The sequence below is a fragment of the Centrocercus urophasianus genome, unplaced genomic scaffold (genome assembly GCF_019232065.1).
Source record: "Centrocercus urophasianus isolate 14NV4802_14NV808 unplaced genomic scaffold, USGS_Curo_1.0 seq_27, whole genome shotgun sequence".
Classification (NCBI taxonomy): domain Eukaryota; kingdom Metazoa; phylum Chordata; class Aves; order Galliformes; family Phasianidae; genus Centrocercus; species Centrocercus urophasianus.
In genome coordinates this window covers 9,393,430-9,414,292 of record NW_024884833.1, presented here as the reverse complement: position 1 = coordinate 9,414,292, position 20,863 = coordinate 9,393,430, and the positions used below count along the sequence as shown (strand labels likewise).

The 20,863-nt window shown below is 37.9% G+C and overlaps 1 protein-coding gene across 4 annotated transcripts in view; it reads right to left on the bottom strand.

Moving 5' to 3' along the window:
- The window catches only part of PCSK5 (proprotein convertase subtilisin/kexin type 5), a 265,188-nt gene that overhangs the window by 168,827 nt on the left and 75,498 nt on the right, over positions 1-20,863 (bottom strand). For all 4 annotated transcript variants that reach the window (XM_042826954.1, XM_042826951.1, XM_042826953.1 and 1 more), the window contains exon 5: positions 19,862-19,938. In XM_042826954.1, coding sequence (XP_042682888.1) covers positions 19,862-19,938 — 77 coding nt within the window. The remainder of the gene's footprint in view (positions 1-19,861; positions 19,939-20,863) is intronic.

The following is a 20,863-nucleotide window of genomic DNA, read 5'->3' as shown; positions in this document are numbered from 1 at the left end:
TTCCTCAACAAAACCACATAATAAACACATTAAGTTATGCATAAAAACAATGCACTGATATAAGGGTAAAGAAAAAAAAAAGTGTTTACTACAAATTACAGTAGAATCCCAGTGCTGGAAAATGCAACGTGAACTAATCTGGATTTCCATGAACCACTAACTAGTCAGTTACTTTCTCTTCTACCTAATAAAATTACAAATTTTACATTGAATATATTTTACAGAAAATAAAAAATTACAGATTTAAATGAGCTTTATAGGTTCTGCTTTATCCAAATCCAAAATTTTGATCAGCAAAGTTCTGATTCTTTTGCTGCAGAGAGATACTGCTGCCATTAGTCAGGGGACAAACCTGAAAAACTAGTTTACACATGGTAACAGGGGCTGAAAATCAACTACCACTGCCTATCAGTATGAACTACATAACTGCCACCATTGTTTCATTTATCCAAGTATGGTTCACCTGTATCATTCTGAAATCCAAACATCCACAGTTACATTTGCATCACTGACAAGTGAATAACAAATGTTAAATAGTTTTTCAAACCTCTGTGTGGAAGAAGAATGGAATTTTAGACAGCTATTCTTATGTGGAAGAAAATAAATCAGTTGTCATTTGTTTTTTCAAAAACTCTTCCTCACTTGAAGTTGGAAGTGTTCTCAAATATCTCTCTTATAATGGAATATATTTGTAAGTAGGTAACTGTGATATCTGAGGCACTTCAGTGCAATAACTGCTGGGGAAAATATGTACTTTAACAGCAATCATCAGAAATACATTTTGTCAGAAATGAATTTCACTGCATTCTTGAATAATGCCTTATGTAATGCAGAAAGAATTACATCTTAGATCTGTTCACATGTAAGTGGTCTTTAAACTGGAGGATGAAAAAAATTTTCTAAACTGGCCCTAGGTTGGGATGTTATTCTTGCAGTATCTGAAAAATGGCATTCAAAGGAATTCACAGAAGTTGAAAGTATAGGTGCAAGGGAAAAAACATGTTGCTTTTAAAACACAATCTGCTCCTAATGAAAAATAAAAAGCATAAAGCTATTTCATGAAGGGGAGATATCTGGAAATTAACAGTGGAGAAAGAAATGACAGAGTAAATACGAAAAACAAGTTACACAAATCTTCAATGTGAGATATCAGGAGAAATGCCAAAGACTTGGGTGTTGCATAGCACAGACAGGATCCTGTTTGTGAGCATCAAGTAATGTTGTAATGTGGTTACAGCACAGGACTGAAAGCTGGCTTGAGTCAGGTTCCCCAAGGCTAATGACTTTTTGCATGATTATGGGAAGTTACTTAAAGAATAACTTGAAAACAACTCATCTGTTCCTCACAAAAAATATCAACAATGACAGCATTAAAACAACCACATGGAACACTTCACATCCCAGACATTTTAAATTTAACAGTATGGGTAACAGTGATCCTGCCATGCCATTCCTTATAAATTCATTTTCTATTAGTAGCAGGCAGCTAATTTGCCGCAAGTATGAAGTTCTGATGCAAACACAGCAAAGGAACGTGGTCCCACAAAATAACCATTTGGCAGTTTGTTTGTGTGAGTGTGTAAATTAATTGCAATGTTTAAAACAAATTGGACTTTTCCTGTGTTTTCTACCAAAGAGAAAACAGACAATGAATAATAGGATTGAGGGAACTACTGTATCATGATATGGAATGAGAAATAGGCAAACAAAATCAGCAACTAATCTATTTAGCCATGTAAGTAGTTTTATGCATTCTATATATATTAATACACACACACACACACTTACAGATGATATTCTAGCCCAGGGTTAAAATTTTAATTCAGATAGCTTTCTGCAGGGAAAAAGGTGTTGGTGGATAGAAACAAAATAGCTTAAAAGATACCAAACAGCAAAACAGGTGAGTTGTGTTTGTTTTTTTTTTTTTTTTTTTTTTTTAAACAGCCTCTCATATTCCTTCTAAAGTCAGGAAAACCAATTATTTTTCATTAAACCAAATCACAAGTATAAACACTTCAGTTACTACGCAGTGGAATTAAAGCTGTTTAATTAAAGCACAGCACTTCGGCCAACGCTATCTTAGAAGAAGCTTGCTATATCTAATCAAAAGGACAATCACGTTTGCTTTGGAAAGAGAATAATTATGAGGCAGCTTTTACTTCCAGATGTTTCCCCTGACACATAAGCAAAATAATCCTTTTTTCGCCTAATTCAAGTTGCTGAAGATGCTGTATGAGAGATGGAAAGTCACAGAATGAGGAAGACATTCCCCATGCAATTTTAACTTCTTAAGCATTTGAGGTTGATTGAGCCCTCTTTGTGTGCAGCCCAAGGAACAGAGAAGCGTATACACTTAGAAGGAGCTACGTATCTGTCTATACTTCTCACATCCTTAAATTGAGACATGATAGTTTCATCTATTCTCTCAAGACATACAGGGAAGAGGACAAATGAAAGCCCAAATTCAAATCTCATACATATGGAACCTGGTGAACAAAAATGGTATAGGAACAACTGTATTATAAATCTTAACAAGGAAAAAAGATGTGCAAAACCATTTTTTTTACAATAAGAATTCTTGTAATCACCTTACAAATATGGCCAATGTAGTTATTTTTTTACACTTGGAATTGTGGTTCAGTGTAGTAATTAAACTGGTCTTCCCATGTCTGAAACAGTGTCAGGGAACAGAACAGATAATCAGTTAAACCACAGATCATAACTCTGCATCATCCCAATAACTTTGGTTTTTAGTAATGTTTAGATAATATTCTACTCTCGCATAAAGAAAGGAATCTTTGTGATTTTGCTAAAAATACAAAATAGAATTAAGGAATTATAGAATCACCAAGACTGGAAAAGACCTCCAAGATCACCTAGCCCAACTGTCCACCTGCCACCAGTATTTTCTCACTAAACTAAACTACATGCTTTAGTACAACATCTAAGCATTTCCTGAACACCCCCAGGGCTGCTGACTCCACCTCCCTGGGCAGCCCATTCCTGTGTCTGACCACCTCTTGGGGGAAGAAATTTCTCCTAAGCTACTCCCAGTATCATCTCCTTCTTGGTTCAGATACAATCTTGCTCACAGATATTGTCAGCAGATGACAACAGTAAATAATTTACATAAGATCATTCAGTGTTTCAGGTATCTCTGGTGGAAGACCACTTTTCCTCCACAATGTTGAAACAGCTTGTTTTTTTCAGAAGAAGCAAGAATACATGCAGGTCTGTGGCTGCCTCTTCATGCTTCCTATGTGAGGCTGAGCAGGGCTGGCACACACAGGTAATCTATGAAGGAGCAGCTCACAGCAGCTCCTAGAGATACATCTCATTTTTCAGTTCCATTTCAGCATATGGATAATGCAAGCAGCATATCAAATGAAACTGAAGATAATTTTCTTTCTCGGAAAAGTGCTAATATCCAGCCACTAAAGTGCCTATTGTTTGCCACCAAATTACCTGCTTTAACATGTCTACTCTGCTGAGAAATTGCACTTTTGAACCTTCACTATCTGAACACAAGCATGCTGGATTTATGCATGACTATGGCGGATTATTTGTCCCTTATTTCAGTTGTTTCTACAGTCTTACGATTTGGAAACTTATGAAATGTATTTGAAATGCAAAGCATTGGACACATTACGCTTTCATATCAACGTGACTCTAATTCTGAGACAGAGCAGATAGATGGTAGATAAGGAAGTGCTAGAAAGCTGAGGGCGAGGATACAGGACAAACATGGAACACATGGTCTTCATGCCTCCTCTGTCTTACATCAAACTGCCTCTCAGAGAAGCACCTGATGAATCCCTGAGTTTAGTTGTAGAGAATAATACCTGAGGAGCAAACAAACTGCCTACAGAAAAATAAGATAAATCCTGAAGAAGAAAGCTGCAGAGGAATTAAAATCTCTAACAGTTTGTATTCTCATTCCACAGACAATGCACTGTCCTCTAAAATAAAGCTTTATTCAAGTTGAAGCCTGTAAAAGCTGGCTTAAGCCAAAGCAACACTAACTGTGTATCTAAACTAAACAGATGACTAGAAAATAACCTTGGGAAGTGCCTCACAGGCACTTTCTCTCTTCCCACTTCTTATTTCTGTGCAAAAGACTGTGAGATCCATGCAAAAAAATTAACTTACAACATGATGATAATCTTGGAATTTTCAAAGCCAGCGTACCACACAGGCATGTGATTGCAAATCCAAAAATCCCTACATAATCAAGCAAACAAGCAAAATTGAAAACATCCCTACCTCATCATAAAAAGTGACCAGAAAGAGATGTGTATCAATAGCAAACTTCAGAAAACTACTAGATACGTTTCTAGATGTTGTTATCACTGCTTCATCAACACATATTCTACTAAAAAGCTGCACTGATTTAAGTGCAAAGATTTTAAATTAAACATGGTTAAACAAACAAGTAAAAATCTTTTCTGCCAGATTCCTTTAGGATTTTAAAAGATGTGTTAATTACAAAAATCAAAAATTCAAATTAACATAAATGTATTTAACAGATGAAATTTCTAAACAACTCCTTATTTTTATCATGCAACTACATGGCTAATGAGCATAGTGTACAGTTCTGTTAGTGTTTTTTTAGTTTAGAATCAATCCTAATTTGGGAATAAGGCCTCAGATTGCAAAGAAAGTTAGTGCATTTCCCAATATTACTTCACACAAATTAGAAACTCTTGGTATGCCTTATGAATGCTTCCTATTTACCAAAACTGTGGGTTTATTTAGTAAGCTTCATTAATGAACTGCTACTAATTTTTACGGTTATATGGCTTCATAAAGTTGACAACATATTTGTAATTTTCAATGGTTTTAAAATGCTTTAGAGTAAGAACTGGAATACTGACACAACAACTATTTTTGGTAAATCCATTTGTATCATAGAATCATAGAATCACAGAATGGTTTGGCTTGGAGTTTGGTTTGCCAGTATGAGACTATAAGAAACACCTCTACTAGAAGAACCACAGTTTAATAATTACAATTTTCAGATTGAAATGTCAATTTGATATCATTCCCTTAGCTTTCTCTAAGCAAAACACTGTGATGCATCTGTAAATAATGCAAAATTAAAAGCTGGGAATATCTCAGTCTTTCTGCATAACTTAGCAAACTCTGTAAAGCCAGTCAGAGGCAGGAGTGTTTTGCTTCACCTCTGTACTGAGCAGAAATCCACCCTGTTATTTAAAAGAATTTACACTGCAACCAAATGATGCATAGAGATACCTAGAACATGGCATTTTGATCATTCTGTGGTAGTATACTGTTCTCTCATTGTTGCAGTGTTCATTTTTTTTTCATAAAATTTTGAAATGAAAAAAAATTTCATAAAATTTTGAAATGAAAAAAAATTCAAAAAATTTTTTTTTCATAATTTTAAATTATCTGCATTTCAGACAATTACATGTTCATGTCTGTATGTGCAAAGAAAGATATATGGAAGAGATACTGAGGGACTTCTAAGGAAATTTTTGTGCTCATTAGGAAGATTACTTTCTATTTCTAAATGAGAATGTTCTGTTACTTTGTAGATCTCTATTTTAAAAATCCTTTCTAGGCAGAACAATGCATGTAGGGGTACAGGTAAAAATATCTTCCATTAAAACATCTGCAAATTGGGTTGACCCCAACAGGCAACTAAGCCCTTTTTCTGGTTCCTTCCTTATTCCCCCACACTGGGATGCAGAAGAGAAACAGAAGGGTCAAAGCACGAAAACTTTTGAGTTGAAATAAAGATGGCTTAATAGAGAGAAAAAAGTGATAAAAAGGAAATTGCTCACCACATCCCACGTGTAGACAGATGTCTAGTTCACAGTCTGAGCAGCAGCAAGTTTGGAAAAATACTCCCTTTCCACCCATTTTATTGCTGAGCACAGTATTACATGTCATGGACTAACCATTTGGTCATCTGGGGTCAGTGATCCTGACTCTGCCCTCTTTCAGTTCCTTGCTCAAACAGCAGTCATAAATATGACACTGATGATACATAATGATGACACTGAACAGGCAGTGCTCAGCAACAACTGAAACACAGGTGAGTTATCAACACCATTTTGGTCACAGATCTAAAGCACAATACAATACGAGCTGCTGTGGAGAAAATTAACTCTGACCCATCCAGATCCTGTACAATCTGGTGTAACTATGAAAAACAAGACATAAATATGAGATAGCAAACACTTTCTCAGGACTACCACATTCCAAGACTGCCATGTCTAAAACAAAGTAATGCTAATGCCTATTTATCACCTTATATTTGAGCTGTGAGCCTTTTGTGTTATACATACTTAATGCCCTTAGATATTTTACATTCTGTTCCATATGTTCTGCTTCACAAGATCTTGTATGATCACAGAATCATAGTGGGTATAGAATAGTGGGTATAGAAACCATAGAATGGTTTGGGTTAGAAGAGACCTTTAAGATCACCTAGTTTCATCCCCCCGCTATAGCGAGAGGTACCTCCTTCTACAATAGGTTGCTCAAAGCCCCACCAGCCTGGCCTTGAATGCCTCCAGTGAGGGGGCATCCACAACCTCTGTGGGCAACCTGTTCCAGTGCCTCATCACCCTCACAGTAAAGAATTTCTTCCGAATCTAGTCTGAATCTACCCTCTCCCAGTTTAAAGCCATTTCCCCTTGCTCTGTTGTTACATGCCTTTGTAAACAGTCCCTCCCCAGCTTTCCTGTAGGCCCTCTTCAAGTGCTAGAAGGATGCTTTTCTAAGCTGAAGAGCCCCAATTCTCTCAGTCTGTTCTCACAGGGAGGGTGCTCCAGCTCTCTGATCATCTTTGTGGCCCTCCTCTGGACTTGCTCCAACAATTCTATGTCCTTCTTGTGCTGGGGCTTCCGAACTGGACACAATACTCCAAGTAGGTCTCTCAGGAGCAGAGTAGAGGGGCAGAATCACCTCCCTCAACAGCTAGGCTATGAATCTGTGGATGCAACCCAGGATATGACTGGCCTTCTTGGCTGCAAGTGAATGTTGCTGGCTCATGCTGAATTTTTCATTAGCCAATACTCCTAAATCCTTCTCCTCAGAGCCACTCTCAAGCCATTCACCAGCCAGCCTGTATCTGTGTCTGGGATTACTCTGACCCAGGTGCAGGACCTTGCCTTTGGCCTTGTTGAACTTCACGACATTGGCATGGGCCCACCTCTCCAGCCTGTCCAGGTCCCTCTGGATGGCATCCCTTCCCTCTAGAGTGTCAATTGCATCACTCAGCTTGGTGTCATCTGATAACTTGCTGAGGGTGCACTTTATCCTACTGTAATCAGCCACTGTATCAGTCACTGTTTAATCTAACTCATTATTTTCATCCTTCTGAGATCCCATCTGGAGTATTTTGTTCAGCTCTGAGGCCTGCAGCATAAGGACCCAGACATATTCAAGTGAGTTCAAGACAAAGATGCTCAGAGGGCTGAGAACCTCTTCTGTGAAAACACAGCCTGGAGAAGAAAAGATTCTGAGATCTCATTGCAGCCTTCCAGTACCTAAATAATATAAAAATATAATAAATAAAAAAATAGGACCTACAGGAATACTGGAAAGGATCTGTATTGCTGGAGTGTACAAGGAGTAATTACTTTAAACTGAAAGTGGCTATGTTTAGATTAGAAATTAGGAAGAAATCTTCTACTCAGGGGGTGGTGAGGCACTAGCACATGTTGCCCAGAGAAGCTGGATACCCCATCCCTGGAGGTGTTCAAGGCAGGGTCATATGGAACAAACTGATTTAGTGGATGGAGATCTTCTTCATGGGGGCAAGTGGGTTGGACTAAGTGGTCTTTAAGATTCCTTCCAACCTAAAATATTCCATGATTCTATTATTCTATGGCTCAATTGATAGGTAAATAGCAGCTGTATATATATCAAGTACTTGATATATCTCCTTTTACCTAAAATCCTCTACAGTAAGCCCTATAATTTCTGTGTAATCAGAAATGAAATGGAAAAATTACAAGCTTCTAAAAATACGTAGCAGCTGAAATCTTTCTACTGAAAGCACAGATAAGCAGAACTAAAGCACATCACACCGATACAAAAAAGCAGATCTATACTTTCATGTCTAGATGTGCTTCGCAGCAAAAGCAGTCCACTGTACCAAACCGAAACAGGGACAGTACTTGTGGTGGGAAAGGTGTATTTGTTGCTTCATACAAGGAAGACATTGACAGCTGTGAAAATCCTTGGGTTGTATTTTCACAGAGGAGTGGCAATACAGCGAAAGGCAGGCAGACCATGGATAGCTCTTTAGCCATTACCTATTCTGCATACTCCACTGGTAGCAGCGTATGACTGCTTTTGCAGTGTGGCAACGCTCTGAACAAAGAAATATTTTATAACTCCGAATCTTCACCAAGTTCTAGCTTAAAAAAATATTACCTACCTGTTTTGAATACTACAATTTCAATGAGATGTGCACTGTGCTTAATCCTAAATTCCATCTAGAGTGAAATAGAAGTAGCTATTCTGTAAAGATGCCTTTATGAGAGCACAAGAGCTCTTTGCCCCCCAGCACAGGAAAACAGGCAGATGAGACAGGAAACCTGAATTGCTGCCCAAAGACAGATAAGAGGGACATGGACAAGAAGTGGAGGCAGGCACGTGTGGCCTGGGAAGAATAGAGGACTACTGTCCAGATATGCGGAGACGCAATTCAGAAAATCAAGGTGCAGGTGGAACTGCATTTGGTGAGGAATGTGTAAAATAACAAGAAGGGATTCTAGAGTTACACTGTTCAAAAGAGAAAGGCCAGAGAGACCACACCCCCTCTGGTAAATGGGAAGGGAAAATTGCCTACAACAGACATAGAAAAGGCTAAAGTACTACATACGTTCCTTGCCTCAGTCTTCACTGGCAGCCAGATTTCTTGTGTCTCTCACATCCCTGAACCTCTCATTCCTGAGCCTCTAGGCGAGGGTCGGAGGAGCAAAATCCCTCCCATTGTAAGAGAAGAGCAAGTCTGAGCCTGCCCAATGAGACTGGATGAGTACAAGTCTATGGGGCCCAATGACATAAATCCCAAGGCCCTGAAGGAACTGACTGGAGCCACTCTCCACCATATTTGAAAATACACGGCTGTCAAGTAAAGTCCTCAGTGACTGGAAAAAGAGAAACACTGATCCCGTTTTCAAGAAGAGGAGAAAGGAAGACCCAGGGAACTACAGGCCAGAGAGCTTCACCTCTGTACCTGGGAAGATCATGGAGCAGACTGTCCTAGAAGACACGCTGAGACAAGGAGGTGAGACAAGGAGGTGATCTGAGGCAGCCAGAACAACTTCACCAAAGGCAGACTGTGCCTAATCAGTCTGGTGGTGATCTTCTATGATGGAGTGATGGCATTGGTGGACAAAGGAAGTGCAACTGATGTTGTCTATGTGGACTTGCAGGGCCTTTGACATGATCCCACACCACATCCTTATCTCTAGATTGGAGAAGATATGGATTTAAAAGGTGGACTGTTCAGTGGATAAAGAATGGGTGGAAGGTCACAGCCAGAGGGCTGCAGTCAATGGCTCCCCAGGTGGAGGCCAGTGAATGTGGTGCCCCCAGAGGTCCAGTATTCTTTAACGTCGTCATCAATGACACAGATGAGAGGGTTCGAGTTCACCCTCAGGGACTCTGTGGACAACACCGAGTGATGCAGTTGATAAAACACAGTAAAGGGATGCTGCTGAAAGGGTTCTGAACAAGCTCAAAAGGTGGGCCCATGCCCACTAATGAGGTTCATCAAGGCCAGGTACAAAGTGTTACACTTGGGTCAAGGCAATCCTAGACATACGTATAGACTGAGGGAAAAAGAACTCCTTGATAGCAGACCTTCCAATGAGGACTTGGGATCGTGGTTGATGAAGAATTTTAAATGAGCTTGCAGTGTGCACTTGCAGCGCAGAAGGCTAACAGTATCCTACCCACAGAATGAGGGATTTTGAGATTCTCTGATTTTTTGTTGTGCACTAAAATGACAAGCCATTTCTCTTCAGGGCTATCTCCATTTCAAAGTTCAGTGAGGTAACTGTCAAAATAAGTTCAAATCATACTCTTAGTGTGAGGTTTTTTTGTGTGTGTTTTTTTTCTTCTTTTGTTAGTTTTAGTTTGCTTTTTTTTAAGGAGACATATTACTGATTGAGCATGAGCAAAGTTTCCTCATGCTCTCTGGTTAACAGGAATTAGTGTAAAATAGTTAATTCTCACACTCATTAGGATTAGAAACAGACTAGCAGCAGTTCATTTGCTGTTTATGGAGTGTTAAGAAGCCTAATGCAGGGAAATAAGTAAGATGCAGGGAAATAAGTATTCTTATTATTATTTACTGTCTTATTATTTACTGTTGGGTACTTTTTGGTCTCATCTATCAGACTTGCTATCCTACATGTTTGAGAAATAAACAGATCACAGCCTCTAAATAAGTTTGCTAAAATCAGGAATTTGATGATTTTTTAGGCCTCTATAGCAAAACAGTTCATTTTCAAAGCAGGTTAAAATTCTGTAGTATATAACACAGCAGCACAATATACATTTATGATGGATACTCATTTCTTCACTTCATCTGAAATTCCCTACCTTGATTGCTTTCCTTCAGGAAAAAAACAGTAACTTGCCTTCAAGAGAGAGATCTCATTTTGCTTTAAGTGTCAAATAAAGTAATTTGACTGTGTATCTTTAAGATAAATTACAAAATCAAACAAATGTAAAACAAAGCTTGAAATAAAAAACCCATCTACAGCAATAAATCTACACAGATGCACATTTTTTCATTTGCAAAAAAAAAAAAAAAAAGCTATACCTGAAAGTTTTATCCTGAAAATGTCTTATAAAAACATCTATTAAATTAATTAGAACATTTGCTTAAAGCATAAATTCATAACTTGCCTGTTAAAAACATGTTTTATATAAAAAAACTCTTAAAAAAAAAAAAAAAAAAAAAAAGAGGCTTTTGACACTGGATTTACAATTGCTTTTTTGAAACTTGTAATTAGAGGTTTGCTTTTACTGCCATGAGTAATAAAGGGGGAATCAATCCTACACTTCGTACACGCTGTCTGAGAAGTCTCAGTGAACCACATTTTGCACTGCATCTGACTGAGTTGACTACTGTGAACTCAGCTGGCAAAACCAATTACCACAAACAAAACACAGATTAACTCATCTACTTTCTCTAATACCTACAATGTGAAAAAGGAATAAAATAGAAAAATGGGGTTTTGCTCTCAAATTCTGCTTGGCTGTAGACCTATATGTCTAAATGTGTGGAACCTGAAACTAGTCCATCATTGTAGCAAATCAAAACTTCTGTACAGTAGTGATAGATTCTCTTCTCCTAAGTTCAAAACCTCAAAATAAAGATTCATACTTAGAGGAAAACCTACTTCAGGAAAAAGACATTCTGAAGAAAAAAAAAAAAAAAAAGAAAAACAACAACATAATACACAACCAAACCACCAAAACAAACCACTTCCATTTCTAACTTCAGAAAAGTGAACGTCAAAAATATAATAACTGTGCAAGCTCACATCCCTTCTGTTGTTGATTTTGAAAAGAAAGGGAAGATCTGACTCATTGTTATCAATAATTTACATAAAAGAACTAGAGGCAATTGCATAATGTTTCAGAATGTCATTTTACTTGTGAGCTCATTGTCTGGTACTTCAATAATCAGAAACAGGAAAGAGTCTTTCCTGTAGCGTTGTGGTTGTACATTTGAGATTTTGAGAGCCTTATGAAATTGGAAAAGGAAAAGCACTGCACATCAAACACCAGTAACACACTGAAAAAATCGCTCAACAACTTATACCAATGTATTGAGAAAGACATTGAGAAAGTTTTCTTCTGTGAGCAACTGGAATTCCAACTCAAATTTGTTTTTCACTCTGTTTGATTCAGTTTCAGTGATACTCTAAGTAATGTCTTTCCCTTGGCTCTCAGAAAATTCTAACTCAAATCATTTGAGCACTTCACAAGGGATTATGTAATGCAGTGTGGTAATGAGGAGATTAGACAACTTTACTAAAAACAGGCAATTTTTGTCAGTTTGACAAATCTATATTAGGGTAATCTCTACTTTTTAAGTTGGAACCCAGATTGAAAAGGCTACTGAATCAACACTGTAGTCTCATGATTTAGTCATTATTTGGTTAGAATGAAATGTTCTTCAAAGTGACTAACCATAGAGACCAGCAATGAAGATACTTGTTGTGCATGAATGGATCAGACTAATAGGGGCTGCTTCCACTCTATCACAGCCAGAAGTCCTCAGCTACTAGTGTTTGAGGTGTCTACCTTACTACTTCTTGGAATCCTTGATGAACATGTTTTACATTGGAGCAAGAAAGTACAAGAATGTCCACACTTTGCTTCCTTTCTGTCCTAACGTTACCTGTGGATGTTACCTCTTTTCCTAGTGTAATGTCTGTTTCAGATTAAAATGAAAACATAATCAAGCGCATTAAGTGGCAACGATTCTTGTCCCGTGTTCTTAAAATATTTTTCTTTCAAGGAATACATTTTTTCCCTTCCAGAAAGGTTACAGACATACATTTAATCCTTATCTGAATGAAACAACACATGGATGAGGATTACCACTGGGCTATGGCCATGTGAAGAACAGGTATGTTCACTGAATAACAATGTATGTGGACTCAAAAGAACAGTTAAAATGGGAAGGAAGAAAAATAGTCTCCAAACTAATCTGTAGAGTTAGACTACTTCAGCAAAGCACAATTTTGCAAGCTGAGCTTTAAGACAATATTCACCTTCCTAATTCTCATAGTTACTATACTGGGACCACTAGCAACACAAATCTAATATTTCATAATCTCCACACTGCATCATGTCCCTAAGCACTTGGTTTGGTGATTAGATCATGACTTTGAAGCTAGCTGACGAATCACAACAACTGCTCCTTGTACAATGTGTCAGAGCTCACTATAAGCTGACAGATCTTGAACCATACTTCATTATTCATATCTGCTAAAACTGCAGTGCAGTAAGATATTGGTCATAAGGGCAGCAAGTTTAAATTCAGAATAGAACCAAAACATGATAAAGCAGAACTGCAGTCTCTGACTGTAGCTTCCATACCATCAGTCTCTGTGTTATTTCGTTGTTTAGTTTAGACCAGATATGTCCAGCCTGCTGCCCACAGGCTGCATGTGGCCCTAGGCAGCTAGTAATTACCCCTATCCCTGCCCCATACCATCATGGTGGTGGCTCTTCCCCACCGAGGGCCCTGCCTTGGAACTAGGCACGTGCTCATCACCTCAGTAATAACCAAAACACTGGCCAAGGACAATTTCTCTTCATTCATGTGGCCCAGGGAAGCCAAAATGTTGGACAGCCATAGTTTAGAATTGGTTTTCAGAGTGAATACTTCGTCAATTCTTAAAGAATAGAATCTAAAATCTACAGTTTCCTGATAGCCCTCACTAAAATCCTGCATACAGGGGGGAATGCACTGATTTTTTCTCTGTTGACGACAACAGGACCTGAAGAAACAGCATGGAGCTGAATCAGCGGAGGGTCAGGATGGGGCTTAGGAAAAGGTTTTTCACCAAGAGCACAGGCGGGCCGTGGAACCCAAGTGATCATGGCACCAAACCTTCTGGAGCTCAAGAAGCCTTCGGACAGTGCTCTCAGACACATGAGCCTGTGTGGAGACAGGAGTTGGGCTCAACGATTCTTGCTGTTCCCTGACACACTCATTGTAAGCATACAATCTATTGGTCTGAACTACATATATCTATAAGTTAATTCTCTACTTTAAATCACCTCCTTATTAAAGAACATTTATCTGTTTTAAGAGAAGATATGCTAGCACTGGATAGAAGACACTGCAAGATTGCACCATTACTGAATTCTTCAGCTTTTCAGCCTCTAGGTGCTGGAAGAAGACAAGAAGAATTACGTTACAAACCAAGAACAGACACCAAGAATACAGACGCCCTCTGAAAAATACTTTATCTTAAAAGTTGATACCTTGCTCCAAGTTATCTCCATAGCTCTCTCCACAGCTTAAGCGTTAGCTTACCAAGGCCCTCCCTGTAGATGCGAACTTTGTGATCCACAGCTCAGTGCAGCTGGAAAATCTTGAGCAGGCATAGCAGAAAAGAAGCGACTAGTTTATAACTTCACTGAACTTTTTTTTGTATGTTTTCATGACTAGCCATCTGACAGCAACCTTGTTTTTTCACACATGTGATACAGAACTAGATGGTGTAGCAGTGCTCCTCAGTACAGCTTATCTTCCCCTAAGTTCTGTCTTCAACATATGACACAGTCAAAGGCAAAACAATAGCAACAGCTGCATACTACTAATCAAGCCAGGAATGTGCTCTTGCAGTCCAGAAAGCCAATTGTATACTGGGCTGCATCAAAAATGTTCAGCAGTTCACAGAAGGTGAATCTGTCCCTCTACTCCATGCTGCTGAGGACTCACCAGGAGTACTGTGTCCAGATGGAGAGTCTTCAGTGCAGAAGAGACACAGACCTGTTGGAGTGCATGGAGTGGGGACAGACTGTTTCACAAGGTCAGTTGTGACTAGACGTGGGAAATGGCTTCAAACCGAAAGAGGAGGGGATATAAATTTAGACTGCATATAAAGAAAAAGTGTTTTACAATAAGGGTGAAGAAGCATTGGAACAGGTTGTCCAGAGATGTAGTGCTTGCCCCATCCCCGGACACATTCAAGGTAAGGCTGGACAGGGCTCTGAGCAATCTGATCAATTCTATGATTCTGTGAAATATATAAACTCTACAGACAGCCAACTCCACTTGTCAGCAACTACTTCTATCGCAATGCTATAATGGAACCTTTTTTAAATGATCATTCTAGGCAGCAGTGACAGACTTCATGCTCCCTGTGTTTGACTGTGCTCAGTTTCTCAGACACCTGTCCTGAATAGTGTCACAGCAGTCCATAAAGCTTTTTACTTCTAGCTTATTGACCATCAAGGAGACAACAGAAGGTGATCTGCCTGTCAAATATTTGATGTTCACTCTGATTAAATGGCTTAGGACATACTAGAGGACTCTGAAGTAAGCAGCTGGTACAAACTAGCAGTGTGCCACTGTTGGAAAAAAATTAAGCCTGTGGCATTTTATTGTGCAACTACATCCATTGATGTGACTGGCAAAAGAAAAGTAACAACGAATTGGAATGGATGTATTCGTCTGCCACTGAAAAATAAGGCCAAGATGCTGAATCAAGCAGGACTGAAACTTACTAACTCATTAACTTTTTTGTTATTGTATGGTAAGACGTAAGGCTGTCCAAGTTCTGCAAACTTTCAAAGTGAAGAAATCAAGGAGTAGGTGCAATTTTTATGGCTTTTGAAAAGCAAAACTTATTGTCTCCCAGATGTCTCATTAAAAGATAACTGAGAAGGTTTTTTAAACAACTTCTTTATGTAAAGGGATGCATTACTGAAAAATGTTGAAGAGGCATTCAAAACAGTCAGCTGGAATATACAAAACAGGAATGATGGCTTACTTTTAATTTTTCCTACCCAAGCTTAATAAAAACAGCATCAAAATCAAGTGGTATTATTTAAAAGAGTTTTTTTAAAGGTTCTGTTTTAAAAAAAAACCTGCCTGCAGAATCAGATTTAAGCTCTGAATTATCATCATGAGAAATTTCTCATGGAAAATGCATTCTAGTTTGGCCAAAATAACAAAGCACATTAATACATACATACATACATACCCATATATATATATATATATATATACACACATATAGATAAATAGGTATTTAATTTATGTAGCTATATAATGAGCAGAATACATTTAAGTGAGTCCATCTGCTTTCTGATCAAGGACCTGTGATTAGCAATGCACAATTATTTACAGGTATCTGTAGAATAACAGAAAAAGAATTAAGCAGCAGTGCTTAGCAGTATATCAAAACAAGATGCTTTGCATAGCAGTAACAACTTCATCCACAGCTGACTGCTGTCTCTAGCCTCCGAGCAAAAGGAAGTTCTAGTATAGGCCTGTACTATTTACAAGCTTTGTGATTTGCTGCCAATTTGTAGAAACCAAAGTAAACCTCTGGCAGGACTCCTACATACCATAGTAGTTAAAGAAACTATCAACCCACCCTGATTTTGACTACAAGCCTTGAGAGACTAATCTAATGTTTCTTTCTAGTCTCCTATTCTCTTTAGCTAATAGAAAGATTTAATTTAAATCTTGAAGAAAATCATTCTGGAAAGCACTACTCTGTTTATCAACAACCTCTTCACAAGGCCTCAGTTTTTTTCTTATACTTTCTCCACCATTAATAAGCAACAGAAAGTGTTCACCACTAATTAAAAGTGAAAAGCTAACAAACAGACCTTGATATTTTACAGATGCATCCAAAGCAGTCCAGAGACACCTGTTTTCTTCTTACAGCATTTCTTTTCTAATCCTTATCATTCCATCCTTTAAAGTGTTGTTACAACATGAAATAGAGTACACTAGATCATTTCATGAAATTAGTCCATTTTTACATTCCCATATTTACTGGATGACACAATCGGCCATTATGTAATATTATCCAGTTTCTATAGCAGGATGTGCTAATCAACTGAACTGATCATGCACATTGCTAAATCTTTGCAAAATATGGTTTTCAGAATGCTCCCTGGTCGTGGTTAGCTCACCTTCCAGGCAGAACTTGAGGTGTTCTGCATTATGCATTGGATAATCAGAATTCCAGTCCTGAATTTAGATATCTAAAAATACGGAGTCTTAGATGGGCTCTGATAGAGCTCTAGATATCAGTGCCTATGTCAATATGTAATTCTTGTTGAGTCCAAAGAGAATTAGGGAAGGAATTGAAGGTACTTAGGTACTGTTTTCCAGGCTAAGTGCATCTGCTAATCGGAAATACTGAGCACTTAAGCAGAGCACTCACAGCACTGAAAAGACTTGAAATTCTGACAGTGCACCTAAACTGGGAGGCCTCTGAGCATGCCATCACTGTGTCCCAGCTCCAAGGACAGAAGCATCATCATGTACAGGGTGAGTCCCCAAAGTGTGTTTTTAGGGAATGAGGGCAGCAGGACAGAGGATATGATGCAAACTGGCAGCTCAGCTGTGAGATAGGCTGACTGTCACATCTTTCCTCAAAATTCCTTGGAAATTATTGCTGACAACATTACTCTCAGTTTTGTAGACAGTAGTTATGGGTGCTTGGGGCGCTGTCACCTTATCTCAGTGAAACTGGTCATACCAGTGAGAGGTGCAGGTCATCCTTCATTCTCCCCACTCACGTCTGTCTAGCTCTCCTCTGACCTCGGGATGAGCTGAATAAAGAAACTGGCTGAAAATGAAATTAGTTGTTGATGTTCTGGCAGCACGGTTCACAGCCTGATTAATTCTTTACTCTGGTAAATTGCACAATGGCTTGAGAAAGGAAGGAGTAATGAAAAACATGGGATAAGAAGTGGAGGTCACCATTTTCACTCTTCCAAGCTCAGTATGGGTATAAAATGTAAGCATCTATTTCAAAGCGCATCTGAAGTAGTTAGCCATACAAATTAGTTGTTGTAGCATGCTGACTGGCAATGCCTACAGGCTCCAGGCTAAAAACAATTTATGGTGGTATGTTACTATTCCATTTGAAAGTGACTAACGCTTTCAGAAATCTAGACTGCAGTTCTAAGATTTATCATATGCCAAAACAAAGATTTCTTTTATTATCCACCAAAAATTTATAGCACATTTGCTCATTCTAGCCTTTTGGCACTCATGGCAAGTCACCTCCTAAGCTAAAATAATAACAGCACATGAAATTCTTCAGCTGTGGGGAAAAAAAAAAAAAAACAAAAACATAAACCAAAAGAACTTGGAAAGATTAGGAATTGATATTCTTTTTTTTTTTTCATTCCTCTTTTTCAATGAACGTTTGTCTTGAGGATATCTCCTAAAAACTTCAGTGTAGTATTAGCATTTTCATTACAAGCATCTGGTTCTGAAATTCTTGGCTTGCCACTAAGTGAGTCAATACAGCCACTGGGTCTTTCTACCATTTGTTCCGCATCAACATTTTCTTCCTTGTATAAACTCAAACTAGTCAGCACGTGCAGCATGTTTACATATTTGAAAGCAAAGGGTGTTACTGAATTTATCTATTTATACTCTCGTGGTACTCTTGCTCCAGGAGATGTCTAGTGAAAAAGAGATAGATATGATTCAGTAATCTGAGATTCTATGTGAAAATAGGATGAGAAAGACATGCCTAATGGGCAAAAGGGGAAGAAACAATTCTTGTATGTACTTGTTCCTAAATAAAAAAAAATTGGCAATAAACAGAATCAAATAACTGAGTGAGAACATATGCTGATTGAAGCCACCAACAAATAAACTCTTATTATGATTCAAATTAACACCATCGTAATACTTTTTATGCTAAACAGGATTTCTAGTCATGCATATATGAATATTTATTTCCATGCTTTTTTTTTTTCTTTTTTTTTTAAGAGCTAAATTCTTATGTATTTCACATCTCAGCCAACTGGTAAGGATCATGCTGACTGAGCAAACAAATATTCATCAGGAATAACATGAAGTTTTTGTGGTTATTTCATCTTAAGAAAGTACCTACAGTAGCTCCTTGAGATTTGCTCTAAGATTAGTCCGTCTGTATGTAACAGGTAGCTACAAACATTAGGGTCCTGTTCTTCACCATATTTATGTATTTTCCCTTCTATATTGAGAAGATGGGCATTCTCCCACCCAAGTGTGATCCAAGATTGCTCTAATTGGTTCCTGCAGTCATGTTAATGCTAAATGTTCTGTTGACTCTCAGTGAGTTACCTAATACCTGCTACATTCTTCTGGAGAAAGTTTATGGAATTGCAAGGTGAAAAAAAGGGAAAAAAAAAAAAACAAAAAACAACAGTGAAAAAAACCACACACAAATTCAAAAGTATTTGAATTGTGTAAAAGACAAAGTTTCACCTTTTGCATTCAGTTTTTTGCAAGCAAGTAGCATTAACTGCTTTCCAGAACTAAGAAACACCTAAATCTCAGAAAACAATATGCTCAGACAGCATTTTGACAGCTACCAGGATTTCTCTAATACATGTGATTCCACATAAAGGTATTTTTTTTATGCCAGATACACAGTTAAAAAAAAACTGCCCTCAAATACCCGTTGGGTCAGAAAGGAAGCCTGCCACCTGAGGGTGAGGTGTCCCTGCCAACTTCCCTCCTAACCTTCAAAATCTGAAGAGCAGAGTTAGAATGACAAATACCAGGAAGCTAAGTTCTGAAGGAGAAATGCATCGCTCATGCAGATATATTAGGCCAATCATATAACACTGATATTATAGCTAGCCAGAATTTCTATTAGTGCTATACATAGTTTCTAGCAAACTTTTACACGTAAAATCTCCATGAGGTTAAAAGACTGATTATATTAGAAAGTAAAATCTTACTAACTTACATATTCTTTCAAAACAGAAAGTCTCTGAAGTCTAAGGAAGTCAGAAGCCAAGACAGTTATCACACACAACAACCTGCCAATAACTCAGAGAGATGGAATATAAGAATGCTAAGAGTCACTGCTTATATTTTGTATCCCCAAAGGATTGAAAATTGTTCATTTCACACACACAGAATTCTCAAACTATTTTTAATGTGTTTTTGGATTGCTCCAAATGCATTCAAAGAGCAAGTGTCATGCAGTGTGAAAGGAAGAGAAATAAATACATATTTCACAAATATTTAAATGCAAATCATGCTGCTTTATTAGGGTTCAAGTTTCCTTGGCTTCTGGAGCAAAACTGGTATTCTTTCTTTGATGAACAAAACCGAAAATATCTAAGTGTCATAGTGCCTTACTTGTTCTCGTTGCTGGCATCGTATCGAGGCATAGGGTCAAAATCATTTCCATTGACATCAAAACTGGCCTGCGAATCCTGTAGCCAACAGGAGAAAGAAAACCATTTTCTCATTAATTAGCCATTGAGTCATGTGGCCTATAAATTCTTCAGCAGGTTTCTACAAGAGAGTAATTAGGTTAACTAACATTCCTGTGGTTCTATGACGATCACTTTTTTTTTTTTTTAAAGGAAAGGATTATATATTTAATAATTACACCATTTACAGACTTTATTTTTGGAAAAGGGAAGAATATGAATGCTCTGAAAACATGTAGTTCTTTTGTAGAGAAGAAAGCGTCATTTCATTAAGCAAAAAGACTATACTCCTTCTAAGAATCTTTTGGAACTTGAGTTCATTCTCAAAGTTCAGATTTTGCTAAACATTTCACAATTCAATAAAAATTCTTTGCAAGGTAATGACCGAAATTTCAGTCATAGTTTCAGGGAACAACGTAAGTTTCTTAAGGATATTGTTATAAAAAGTACAGCTTAATGTGACTTAGACTGCATTCCCATTTGTCTGAGACTGTAACTGTTTCAATTATAGCTACAATATCTGCACACTTTTGCTCCAAATTTTACCAAGATTATTCCAGCTGAAAATAGTTCATAGAGTACATAGCTGCTGGTTTGTATGGCTCCCATTAATCTCTGTGGAAGCATGCAGTGTGTTGACATGGTAAGCAGTTCTTTCTAATCTCTTCTTTTTTCAAAACCAGTTACCACATCCACCTCAAATATTCCTGTTTGCAGTCACACCAGCTATAACCTGACATATAGAAGGCATCTGTCATCAAACAAGCAATGTGTACTGCTTTAGGGGAATTCCTTCTTGGCAAGAGGAAAAGGAGAGAGGAGGGAATAAATAGATGCTTTAAATTCAGTGGAAGGACAGTACTAGGATGAAATGACACATGATACAATCTAGGTCATTCAGTGAAGGGATAAAGTTATGCTTGGT